At 39.4% G+C, this 12,640-nt stretch overlaps 1 protein-coding gene across 1 annotated transcript in view; it reads left to right on the forward strand.

Moving 5' to 3' along the window:
- slc17a6b (solute carrier family 17 member 6b) overlaps positions 1 to 12,408 on the forward strand; it is a 14,124-nt gene extending 1,716 nt beyond the window's left edge. Inside the window, exons 2-12 of the mRNA XM_027017660.3 lie at positions 443 to 698; positions 1,172 to 1,290; positions 2,773 to 2,887; positions 3,601 to 3,688; positions 4,436 to 4,522; positions 5,045 to 5,187; positions 6,258 to 6,407; positions 7,141 to 7,273; positions 7,823 to 7,933; positions 8,890 to 9,017; positions 9,881 to 12,408. Coding sequence (XP_026873461.2) covers positions 443 to 698; positions 1,172 to 1,290; positions 2,773 to 2,887; positions 3,601 to 3,688; positions 4,436 to 4,522; positions 5,045 to 5,187; positions 6,258 to 6,407; positions 7,141 to 7,273; positions 7,823 to 7,933; positions 8,890 to 9,017; positions 9,881 to 10,222 — 1,672 coding nt within the window. The 3' untranslated portion in view covers positions 10,223 to 12,408. The remainder of the gene's footprint in view (positions 1 to 442; positions 699 to 1,171; positions 1,291 to 2,772; positions 2,888 to 3,600; positions 3,689 to 4,435; positions 4,523 to 5,044; positions 5,188 to 6,257; positions 6,408 to 7,140; positions 7,274 to 7,822; positions 7,934 to 8,889; positions 9,018 to 9,880) is intronic.
- The last annotated feature ends 232 nt before the right edge of the window (positions 12,409 to 12,640 follow it).

The following is a 12,640-nucleotide window of genomic DNA, read 5'->3' on the forward strand; positions in this document are numbered from 1 at the left end:
ACGCAAACAGGGCGAAGGTGAACGAAGTGCTGCAATGCGGTACTGAGGCTGTCTAATCAACAGGCCAGGCCTCTGGCACTTAGACTGGACACTGCTTACTTGATTTCGATTTCAGCTAGTTAGATCTACAGCTTTGTTGCCCTCTTTTTATTGCAATAGGTTATTTTAACGAATCCAATCAGTTTGTCTGTGAAAAATGATGGAAAGGTGTAAAAAAAAACGTTCCCGTGCTGCGTGTATCCTGTTTGTAATCTGAATAAATTCGGAATAGAGATTTTACCAGTAAAAATAGCTCTATATACAGCCAAGAGTTTATAGTAGCCTACTTCATGCAGCCTACACACACTATTTATAATATGTAGCTAGTCTTTTCATTGAATCCTCTGCATCTGGCATATCTTGTTCTTAGATGTTCCTTCTGTAAATGGCTTTTCCTGTACAGGGTGTTGGAGAAGCGACAGAAAACTGGAGAAAACATCGAATTAACTGAAGATGGACGACCTAGTCAAGGCACAGAGAGGAAAACACCTCTGTGCGACTGCACGTGTTTCGGGCTCCCACGCCGCTACATCATTGCCATCATGAGCGGCCTTGGTTTCTGCATCTCCTTCGGTATTCGGTGCAATTTGGGCGTGGCCATTGTGAGCATGGTTAACAACAGCACAATTCACCAGAACGGGAAAATCATAATCAAAGAGGTGCGTATAGGATTTTTTATAGGTAAGGTCTACGTCAGTTACGTGATTCCCTCTACCCTCCTTTGCCCTTCCCCCATTCCTCAGTGTGGGCACGCAAACACGTCGACAAACGGACGCACGCACGCACGCTCTCTCGCAAGCACGCACGCACACACGTTTATGATAGACTACGTTGATGAATATTTATTTTTGGATGGTCTGGTTTTCACCGATTCCCTCAGGGATCAAAGAGAAGTATAGGCTATAATGTATCTATCTATTTATCTGTGTTTATCTATATATCTCTTTAAAGCATTTTAAACCTTAGAATACACGCATTTTAACGAAACGTAAGGAAATAAATGAAAATGGGAAACTAACAACTAATCGAATAGCCTATAAACCTTTCCACTGTTGCTCTCTGTACAAATGTTTTTCTTTTGATTACTGTTAATTTCTCAGAGTGCATGTAACTGTTCTCTGCTTTTTCTCAGAAAGCAAAATTTAACTGGGATCCGGAAACCGTGGGGATGATCCACGGATCATTTTTCTGGGGTTATATTGTTACACAAATCCCCGGAGGATATATATCCTCCCGACTAGCTGCTAACAGGTATACTTACACAACATTAATCTGGGTAAATTATTTACGATATATTTATGTAAGTTATCAGAAATGGATTCATCTTGGCTATTTTCTTTCAAGATTTCACTTGACATAATTTTCAAAGGTATTAAAAAAATGGTTTGGATACAATTGGTTACAATGGTTTCGATGATTGATTTACGGATTGCTATAAATGTAGATATGATTGGTATGACAGTTAATTCGCAGTTATTATCTAATAGATATGACAAGTATTACGTCAAATTGTCGTGTAGAAAGGGGGGTGGGGTTTCTTTTACATTTTCTTTGATTGTGGCATCCAAAAATAGTCTATCATGACTGTTCAGTAGTATAATAATAATAATATTTTAATTTATACCAACACATTACAAAATGAGCATCCATTATTTTTTGTTCATTTACTGTTAAAAGGTGGAAAACCACAAAGAAACGAAAAGTCAAGGACAGGGCCCAAGGCAAAGGTTTAGTAGGCCTTCGTAGCGGGGGCATTGGCCGTGGTTGCAGACTGTCGCAGACTGTGGCTCTCATCCCAGCGGGAGGAGCAGGATTTGGCTTGGGCTGTGATCCGCCAGGCTGTCTCCACCTGTTAATGAGATCCCGGGGGGCTGGAGCCGTGTCTAATCTGTTCAATGAGGGGGGCATAGCGACCAGTCCCGGCGACGTTGCCAAAGGGCTTGTCCATCTCCTTATTTAACGCAAACAATTCTTAAATACGGATATTTTATAGTGCCGTTTGCTGATAAACTACAAATACAATGAAGGTTTGCTGCTGATACGCAGCAAAAGGTTCAGGGACATCGACTGATACGCAGCCCGCCCCACCCCCCACCAACACAACCCCAGGCAACGTTCTTGTCGCCGAGGTTCACGTGAAATACAGGTGACCTCTGGTTTCTATTGTCTTTACCTCCATTCGTTTCAAAAAGCATTTCCCGTAGATTCCAGAACACGTGTCGACTCTTGGCTGACACGGAGTTATAATCAGTGGTCTTGTGCTGGAGAGTTCCCTCAGTCCGACTAAAGCTGCGAACCTCCAGGCGGAGGTGTCAGTCTCGAGAGGTGGACGTGGGGGAAATTGAAGTGTGTTCGCTTGTACTTCATAACCGTCATTTCCTTTTTAGATTTTTTTAAACGATACCCATTTTGATCGAATGTTATTATTCATTAAACACATGCCAAGCTATTAAAAATACCAAGATACCATTTTGACACTACTAATGTGTTGTAATCTACTGATCTAAATGTACCAAGATGTTTTACTCCCTTTTCCCGATTTCGGAGTATTTGCCGCTGACAGTCTTATTTGAAAGATTGTAAAATACCGAGTGGAAGATGTGGTGTTTTAATACATACATTGGTGTCTGAATTCAATTCTAAATTCGTTACATTTTCTTCTTCTTCAAGGTTTTCTTTTTTGTGCTACTGTACAGCAAATGTTTAAGTCCAAGATGTGTTTCTGTTCCTCAGAGTTTTTGGGGCGGCCATCGTTCTTACCTCGACCCTCAACATGTTCATTCCTTCAGCTGCTCGTGTCCATTATGGCTGCGTCATTTTCGTAAGGATATTACAAGGGCTCGTGGAGGTAAGGCAGCTTTCTGCTGGGCTCTGCAGCATCCATGTGGCTGTTGGTCAGATGGTGAAAATAAGATGCGCTTTTGATTCCGCTTGTGACTGCAGAACTGTTTTTGAACATTAAGTATGGCTCATCTCCGACTCCATTAACGGGCACGTACAGTATACTGGGCAAAAATATGGTAGGTTAATTGCAAACGGATGAGCGTTATTTTAGCGTACACTGGATCTACTTAAGATTTTGGCGGTGTGCCTTTGGCAGAAGACTTTTAAACGGCCTCTGTGGGAATAATCACAGGTGATACAGTAGAAAGAACTGATAGAACTCGAGGACATTTTCTCAGGGCCTGTAGTGGAGCCGTGATATGAATGCTCGCGTATTTGTTGTGTTTTAATAGCGCCTAGTGTGATATTAAAATGCACGGAGCTCAAGTGTCCTAAAGAACAATGATTAAGTTCTCATTAACGGCTTACAATGAAAGGTGGCATTGTGATATGGGACATGTCTTTTCTGCTTTATCTCTGAAATTGCTTATGAAATTTGTAATTTGAAATCATTTAAGTCAGCGAAAGACTAAAACTATCTGATTGATCTAATTGGATGTCGCCTGCTTCCAACTTTTGCTGGAAACAGTCAGTTGTAGAGGTGTATTTAACTTTTCACCAATATCCCTTTAAAATGATAATAAACTATATGATTATGATAATATTATTATATAACAGGGCGTGACCTACCCAGCGTGTCATGGTATCTGGAGTAAATGGGCCCCGCCCTTGGAGAGGAGTCGTTTGGCCACCACGTCATTTTGTGGTAAACACAGACTTATCCAAGCACTCAAAAGAAAGCAATTAAAAAGTTTCCTAATTTCTCTGAAGTCGTACTGTTTTTTTATTTATTTATTTATTTATTTATTTATTTATTTATCTATCTATTTATTGGTTGGACAATCTTAAAATGTAGCTGATCACCATACTATAACTTTATAATTTGCCTCATTTAGTCTATGGCTTTTGAAGAATTCCACATTTGTTTATTGATTATCTTTGTTTATGTATTTCAGTTGTGTTTCTTTAATGATGGAATGTTTTTTTACATTATTCATCATAGGTTTTTAATAGATGCTTTTTTAGAATTATTGCAAAATGTATTCTGCACATGGCCAAAATGTTAGGCCATATTCTGTATTTTGTATTCTACATTAATAAAGTGCGTTTTGTTCTCATTTTCACATATCAGCTGCCCCGCAGATCAGGGTTTCCTCTACACAAACCTAATTCATCTAGTTCACCTTGTTCACTTAGTTCACCTAGTTTAATTAGTTCACTTTATTGAACTATTCACCTAGTTCACTTAATTCACATAGTTGTCTACTTCACCTAGTTCTCTTAGTTCACCTAGTTCATGTAGACACACTATGCAATCATGCCTTTGGGCTTAGTGTAAGGGTAGAATTGGAAGCCATTCAATAAGGAGTTAACACAATTGCAAATGTCTATGAGGAGGGTTTCAGAGTGTCCAGACTTTCATGGCCCTTCTCCCCTTAATATCTTGCCACAGGCTCCTACGCTGGGGCTGTCATTGCTATGCCTCTGGCTGGTATCCTGGTGCAGTACACTGGCTGGTCTTCTGTGTTCTATGTCTATGGTGAGTTTTGTAATCTCATAAGAGATGCATTCAATTGTACATATGCCAGTATATGCATTCTGTATATATGTATATATACTTGCATACATGGATGTGTGCAGAATGCACAGTTTGTCCTGAATGTTCATTGAGCTCCAGTGATGGTGAAAGTGTCATGGATTTAATATTGATTTTCCCACTACTGTTGTGAAATGCCTGTCCTCTGTGCTGACACTGGATGCGGCACTCACAGAGGCTTACACCAACTTGGATTTTAGTGATTTTTTAAAACTTGTTTAAATATAAGTATAGTATATATAATATAAATAGTTTATATATATATATATATATATATATATATATATAAGTATAATATCTATAACAACGTTTTATCTGTAATGATATCCAGCAAAAGAACATGGCATCACTCTTCTACATCTCTCTCTCTTTCCCTTTCTTTTTGCAATATGGAGGCAGCTTTCTCTCACTCTCTCTCTAACTCATTCTGTTTATTTCTCCCTCTCCCTCGCTCTCTCATTTCAGGGAGCTTCGGCATTGTTTGGTACATGTTCTGGATCCTGGTGTCCTACGAGAGCCCCGCGGAACACCCCACCATCTCGGATGAGGAGCGCTGCTATATTGAAGAGAGCATTGGCGAGAGTGCCAAGCTTCTAGGCCCTGCAGAGGTGAGTGATATTAAAAAAAAACAAGGTGTGGCATGACCTCAGGTCTCTGTAAACAAACTGATACCAAGTTATCAAGTTATTGCACAAAAGCACAATGATTAATGTGCAGGAAAGACAATGGATTATGTATAAGCAAACTGCGTTGTGAGGTCATTTTGTGAGGTCATTTAGATACATTCCTGCTATGATAAAAACCACCTTACAAACTGAACGATGCTACATGCCTTAATAGTTTGGTACATTCTTTTAGGACAGAAGCCCTTGATTTAAAACTTGAAAAAACTGTTTGAGAGTGATAGAGACTAGATAGATTTCGGGCTTAAAAGTTTTGAAATTCCCTAAATCAATCTGGTTGGTGAAGAGGATGGCACGCCCATCATTCACATCACTTGTTTTGATGTATGCTCTCCTGAGTCGCTTCTCTTCTCAGTATCTCTCACTCAGCCTTGCTTTTAGTAAATTACTGTAATGAGAATGCATCCCTCACTCTTACAGCAAATCTCATGAGCTTTAAGTTCTGCTAAGCTCAAAAAAATTTAAGGGTCAAACGTACCTCAATCATAATAACACTTTACTCATTGTTTAAGCTCCATTGTTGTTTGTTAACTATACAGTTTAAACTTGTTACTGTTTTTTAATGTAAACAGTCACACAATTTAAAGTGATGCTATAATTTCTTCTATACCATGTATCAAAACGCAAGGAAGCCTACTCAGTGCAGAGACCATCTTGCAGTGCCCATCAAAGTGAATAAATCACTGTGATGAAGCATGTGTCTAATGAGTCTTTGAAACTTTGTTTGATGCATTAGTCATTTTGTCTAAGCAAATACTGCTGCCATTGAAAATCTAGCCTAAATGTCACCACGTCTCTGGGAGGGTGTGTTGAGGACCAGTACACAAATACCAACCAGGCTCAGCAACAGTGTCTATCAAAGCTGCTTTTAGCACTAAGAGTAATGTGTGACTTGGAATGAGTACGTACGAATGTAACCATACTGTGATCGTGACAGTAGATATAGACTTGGCCTCCATCTCCACCATCCATGTCGTTGCACCTCTGCCGTACAGAAATTCAAGACGCCCTGGAGGAAGTTTTTCACCTCCATGCCCGTCTATGCAATCATCGTGGCCAACTTCTGCAGGAGCTGGACCTTCTACCTCCTCCTCATCAGCCAGCCAGCGTACTTTGAGGAGGTGTTTGGCTTCGAGATAAGCAAGGCAAGAGCACTGCCTGCTGGTTTCATAAGATTCATAACTAAGTGCACATTCTCAGATGAGTGTTTACATGATGACACTCCCTCCGGCCCCTGATTAAGATTAAGCTTATGCTGCACTTACACATTTTGCCCGTGCTCAGTTTTCATGTGCCCCTTTTGATTGTGTGCTTTCAGTTAAAATCAGTTAACAGGTTTGTGACCTTCATTTTCCCTAAATGTCTTCATTGGTTCATTGAATTATTCATTAGCTCTTAGTAATCAAAGCTAGGATGTGTGTGTGTGTCACTTATTTTTTCCTGATCTCCAAGTGCCAAAGCTTACTGCATGTACAGTGTGTTTATTGTACAGTAATTAATGTACAGTAATTAATGTACAATAATTAATGTCTTGGCACTGATATTTTGTTGTAGATTACAATAAATCTTGTCTTTAATTTGAAATTAGTTATTGTTATAAATAAACTTGTGTTGATTATTCATAGAAGAATGTGAGGAAGAAGCTGGAATGATAGGAGTTTTTTGCTAACTCATTAATGAGCAATATATTTGGCCTAAGGATATTTTTTTGTTTTCAAAGCAAAATTTCCATTTGCATATTCTGTTGTGAAATTCTTTTTTATATGTTCAAATTAATACACAATAGGTTTCAATGATACTCAGTGATTACTGTATCTCATCCTTGAAAAAAATGTATTGCTGAATGTCAGTGATCTACACAAATACTTATTTCTTCAGGTTGGTATGCTGTCAGCTCTTCCTCATTTGGTGATGACCATCATCGTGCCCATTGGAGGGCAGATAGCAGATTTCCTGCGCAGTAAGAACCTCATGTCGACCACCAATGTCAGGAAGATTATGAATTGTGGAGGTAGGTGCAATTATATAGCCACTATACTACAAAGAACTTCAGTACACACAGGACTGTTATGTGAGCAGCCTGTATGATTTGAACTGTCCTTGGTGCTGAATTTATCTCAGCCCTGTCTATGACTGACCCAAGAAGAGACATATACCAACAGTCTATAACACAAACCTCGGTTCAGTTTCTTTTCACTGGTACCATGTTCTTGTGGTCCACATTTATGGAGTTTAAATTTCAAGATCTTTGTGAGATGTTCTTTGAGTTAAATCTGTTGCAAATTTCAAGGGAGTGTCATTAGAGTGTAATTTCTTCTTACTCCTTCATTATGTCTGAATGTTTCTTGATGTTTGTAAAAGCTCTCTTGTAACAAATATGATTATGAGATGTTGGAAATAATAAATAATAAAATCCTTCCTTTTTACATGCAACTCTCTTAATAAACAAATAGATTTCTGTATTTCTGGTTGCGTTGAATTCATAGAACTGTATCCCAGTGTAATGCTTATACTTAAGAATGAAATTGTTAACAAAACTGAGTGTTCCTGGTGTTCCCAGGCTTCGGTATGGAGGCTACCCTGCTGCTAATAGTGGGATACTCTCACAGTAAAGGAATGGCCATCTCATTCCTGGTGCTAGCTGTGGGCTTCAGTGGCTTTGCAATATCAGGTGAGTCACCTAGAAGGTACTGTATATTTTACAGCAGAACAGTGTATATGTCCCATATATAGAAATTGCATTGTTCATTGCAACTATTCAATACTGAAACTGACACAGAAGTGATTTGTTTTTCCTGTGGTAATCTTTGTTTTAGTAATTTTGGATAACCATTGGGTTAGTCATTGTTTGGTTTAAAGGCTACTGTTCATGTTAAGGAAGGCTTCGTTCCTTCATGTCAAGAACTCTGCCCTCTCTTTGCTGCTGGAGATGAGCGCACATTTCTGCTGGGCTCGTTAAATAATTCATCTTGCCTCTCCCTCGAGAGCTGCTTTACTGCAAGCAGCCAGTGTGTGTGTGTGTGTGTGTGTGTGTCTGTGTGTATGTTGGGGGGATGTTAGCTCTCGCTTACCGCTCCACAAGATGGCTGCCAGCACATCTATTTTTAGTCTGATTCTCCAGCAGAAAAAAAAATAAAATTGGTAGGTAGGAAAAAAAATGCAACACACACATAACTTGGCATGCTCAGCTGCTTAGACATGGACTCCCTGCAACCTGCTCAGAGACTGGGGAATGTGTTTGAAATATAAGCCCATTATTATACATTACACTTTTATCCAAAGCAACTTATAATTCTGATAGAATACTACTGGAGCAATTGAGGGTTAAGGGCCTTGCTCAGGGACCCAACAGTGGAAACCTAGTGGTGGTTGGGCTTGAACTGGCAACCATTTGATTGCTAGTTGAGTACCTTAACCACTGCACAGCAATACAACACTGCCCATCATTATAGTGACACACAGCAAGGTGCCACTGAGAGTAATCTTTCATCATCTAACACTAATAGTTATCTTGCTCAGTTCTGCAGTTGGATACAGATGCCATTTGCGAAGATGATAATGACTAAACTCTTCTATGTTAGAACTGATGGAATATAATGGAAATGACAATGTCTGTATTTGCTTTAGGCTTCAACGTGAACCACTTGGACATTGCGCCTCGTTATGCCAGTATTCTCATGGGCATCTCAAATGGAGTAGGAACCTTATCGGGCATGGTGTGCCCTTTGATTGTGGGTGCTATGACCAAAAATAAGGTAGGACCATCCTACATAACTTAGCATAGCTACCATCCTAGCATAGCTTCTGGGATGCTCAGACCACTCTGACATCTCATTTTAGATCATGAGAAGAAAAATATTTTTTCTGCTGATCTAGTAGTTTTGTTGGAAATGTTCAAAACTGTAACCACTGTTTCCCTCTGTTGTGATACTTAATGCACCATTGTGCCCTTAAACATTAAACATGCTATTGTCATATTATAATCTCATGACAAATTATATTGTCTAAAATGAACACAAAGCACAAGCTGTAGAAGATCTGTGTTTTATTCTTATTATAAAGGGCTTAAAATGGCAACATGCCTTAGGCAGAATTTATGCTGGGGACATCCCCACCACTTTGTTAAATGGCTGATTTTGTCCCCACTTTTTGTAACTGCACACTGAAATTTTTTCTGTGCTGCTGTAGATAACATGTTGCTGTAGATAACTGTCAAAATACTAAGTACTAAGATCAGGTGGAAAAGTATATTTCATGCTTCTGTGTTATGTGACCAATCAAAATAAACAGAAAACTGTTGTTCTGCAAATATATTTTAAACCACAGTGCTGATTTTTCTTGTATTATTCAATGCCAATAGGCTTGACAAACACAGCCATAAAACATTTCATTTTCTTTTCAGTCTCGTTTCAGTGAATATGCATGCCCGAGTTCTTAAAGAGAACACCAATTTTAGGAGCAGCTAAATTGTATTCATGTCCCAGCACTTTTCAAAGCAAAGTTACACCCATGTAACACATGCTTACATTCTGTATGTTCAAAACAGAGGCACTGGGCCTCTTAGTCATGAAAAAGACACCAATTCCTCACCAACTGCAACTGCCTTTCTCCCATTTAGACCAGGGAGGAGTGGCAGTACGTGTTCCTCATTGCCTCCCTGGTACACTATGGCGGCGTCATCTTCTACGGTATCTTCGCCTCTGGTGAGAAGCAACCATGGGCCGATCCTGAGCAGACCAGCGATGAGAAGTGTGGCTTCATCGACGAGGACGAGCTGGCTGAGGAAACGGGCGACATCATGCAGAGCTACAGCGCTCTGGGAGGCCTGGCCAAGACGTACGGTGCCACCACACAGATGAATGGAGGCTGGCCTGAGGGTTGGGAAAAAAGGGAGGAGTATGTACAGGAGGGGGCAGAGGAGGGTGGATACCGGTACAGGCAGGGTGGAGATTACTCCTAGACCATGCCCACACCCCATCCACACACACACGCATACACACATCAACACTGTAGACTTTTGTAGTGGTTGTGAGTTCTAATAACAGTGCAAAAATTATTCAAAAAGATGTTTAAAAAAACATGGTGTATGTTTGCACAATTAAAAAATCCAAAATTCAAGATATATTAAGTTAAAATAGATTATAATATAGAGAATACCTAAAACTACAGAGAAATGTAATACATATCAAATTGGCAAATTATAAATGTAAATTATCTATATAAAGAAAAGAGAAGATAAAAAACAGTGAATTTATTTAATGTGCAATCATCATGTGGTATGTTGTGCAACTGATAATTTCTCCTCATAATTTTATAGGCTTAGTTTAATCACCACACCTAACAAAGGCACAAATAAATCCATACAGCGTCAAACCAGCCATAGAGGACCCTGTAACCTGAACTACTGTTTTATTTTCCATTTCCTTTCCAATTGCACTGCGACAGTTGTACTGTGTCATATCACATTTTGTGGCTCTGTTTCTAATCCATGATGTGTACCTCATTCATGTTAGATGTAATGTTTCTGTGAGACTTTGGGGATTTGGGTCCTTGACACCATATTTTGAGCTCAAGTGATACTTCAGCAAAAAACAACAACAACAACAACAACACACAAACGAACAAAAAACAACCGTAACAGTGTCATAGTAGCTGTTTTGAAGTCAATGATTATGTTATTAGAAGGCTAAGAAAACTGATGGCTTGAAAAGTAGAGTTTAGCAACCTCCAGAGCTCAGTATAAATAGTGTGATAATAAGGGTGATGAATAAAGAGAAAAAGGACTAAAGGTTTCTGAGCAGCACAGTTTAAGGTTGTGCCCCATCACTGTCCCATCATGGGCATTGGTTAGAGAGCTTGGCAGTTAGTGCCCTTGACCAAACACTCTTCTCTTCTGCTCCGGCAATGAATGAGCAAGAGCATTGTGTTATGGAGGAAGCATGTGTTAGCTCTCACTGTCCTGGACTGGCAGCTATCATGAGACAGGGCAGAATCTGAGAGTGGGAAGGAATTGGAAAGGATGAACATTGGCTAAAAAAAAAACCAACAACAATAATAAAGCACAGTGTCAAGAAGATCCAATTCCTTAGTTCCTTCTGTTTTTGGAAGCCTCGATTTAACACCATGGTGTACGCGAATGATAGTTATGCATGGATCAGAATGTTGTTTTTGAATAGAGTTGTTTTTAAATTTCCCTTTCCGCTTGAATCATCAACGTGCCCATTTTTGCACACTTAACCAAAGGCAATGTGTAGAGTGGGCTTTTAGCAGGGCCAGGTGTTAGGGTTAGGGACAAGGTAAACACTGAGCTACCTGCTCCAAGGGCTCCTATAGCCATGGCAGGTCCTGACCATATTCAATGTACAAAGCAATAAATCCATGGTAATACTTAGTCAACCCATTCAATACGAACAAATAAAAAAAAAATGGATGTAATACACTAGCACATTTAACTGTAGTACATTTTGGTTCAAGTTGTGTTTTTGTGATGACAATTAAAAAATGAAAGTTCAAATATAAACTTCTTGTTAAAATATGTATAAAAATATATATATATATAAATATATATATGAATAGATTTAGCAAGAGTCCAGTGCAAATCTCTTTGACACAAAGAGTGTTTGTCCTGGGCCTACTCACCAGAAGAGAATGATTTTTAAGTGCCACCTGCGATTAGTTCCCAAGTGAAACTTTCACCATGGATCTTGATTCGAGGGTGGACACACCTCTGTAGTTGTCCTGTATGGTTGCCAGTGGTTGCTTTTTTGAGAGTATGTTGTTGTCAGGTATGTTTTTTGTTCTCTATGTCCCTCCTTATTTGACCTTCCTCTTGTTTCTGGTCTGTGTACTATCAGTGGCTTGAGACCTGCCTAACTCCCAGTCCCTCCCCCTTCCTTCTGCATTCTCTCGCACTCCCTCTGATGTTGCAATATTCAGTGACGCGACAGGTTGCTTGCAAAGGTAAACAGCACAAAAATGATGGTTTTTAGTAAGGTACCATATTCCTGTTTGTGCCTCGGGGTAAAATTGAAGTGTGATGATTCGCTGGCTTCTTTTCTGTGTTACCTGTAAATGGAGAAGTTTGTTGATGTCAAAATGAAATGCTCTATATATCATTTTTTATATAAAAAGGTTGATAAAATTTTATACCAGTGTCTGCTTCTAATTTCTACCTCATGTATGGGTACATTGATGAGCCGTTTTGTATAAAAGCCGTTTTGTATAAATCTTCTACTGCTAGTCTTGTGTATAGTGAAAGCAATAGGCTGGATGCAGCAGCTCTATGGTCCCACTGACCTTGCTAGGCTGTTAATGGGCCAGCATGAACAAGCAGCACTTAGAAGGCTACTTGGACAATGTAATCAGACCCTGTGCTACT

Source organism: Electrophorus electricus, chromosome 23 (assembly GCF_041902795.1).
Source record: "Electrophorus electricus isolate QZ-2024a chromosome 23, ASM4190279v1, whole genome shotgun sequence".
NCBI lineage: Eukaryota > Metazoa > Chordata > Actinopteri > Gymnotiformes > Gymnotidae > Electrophorus > Electrophorus electricus.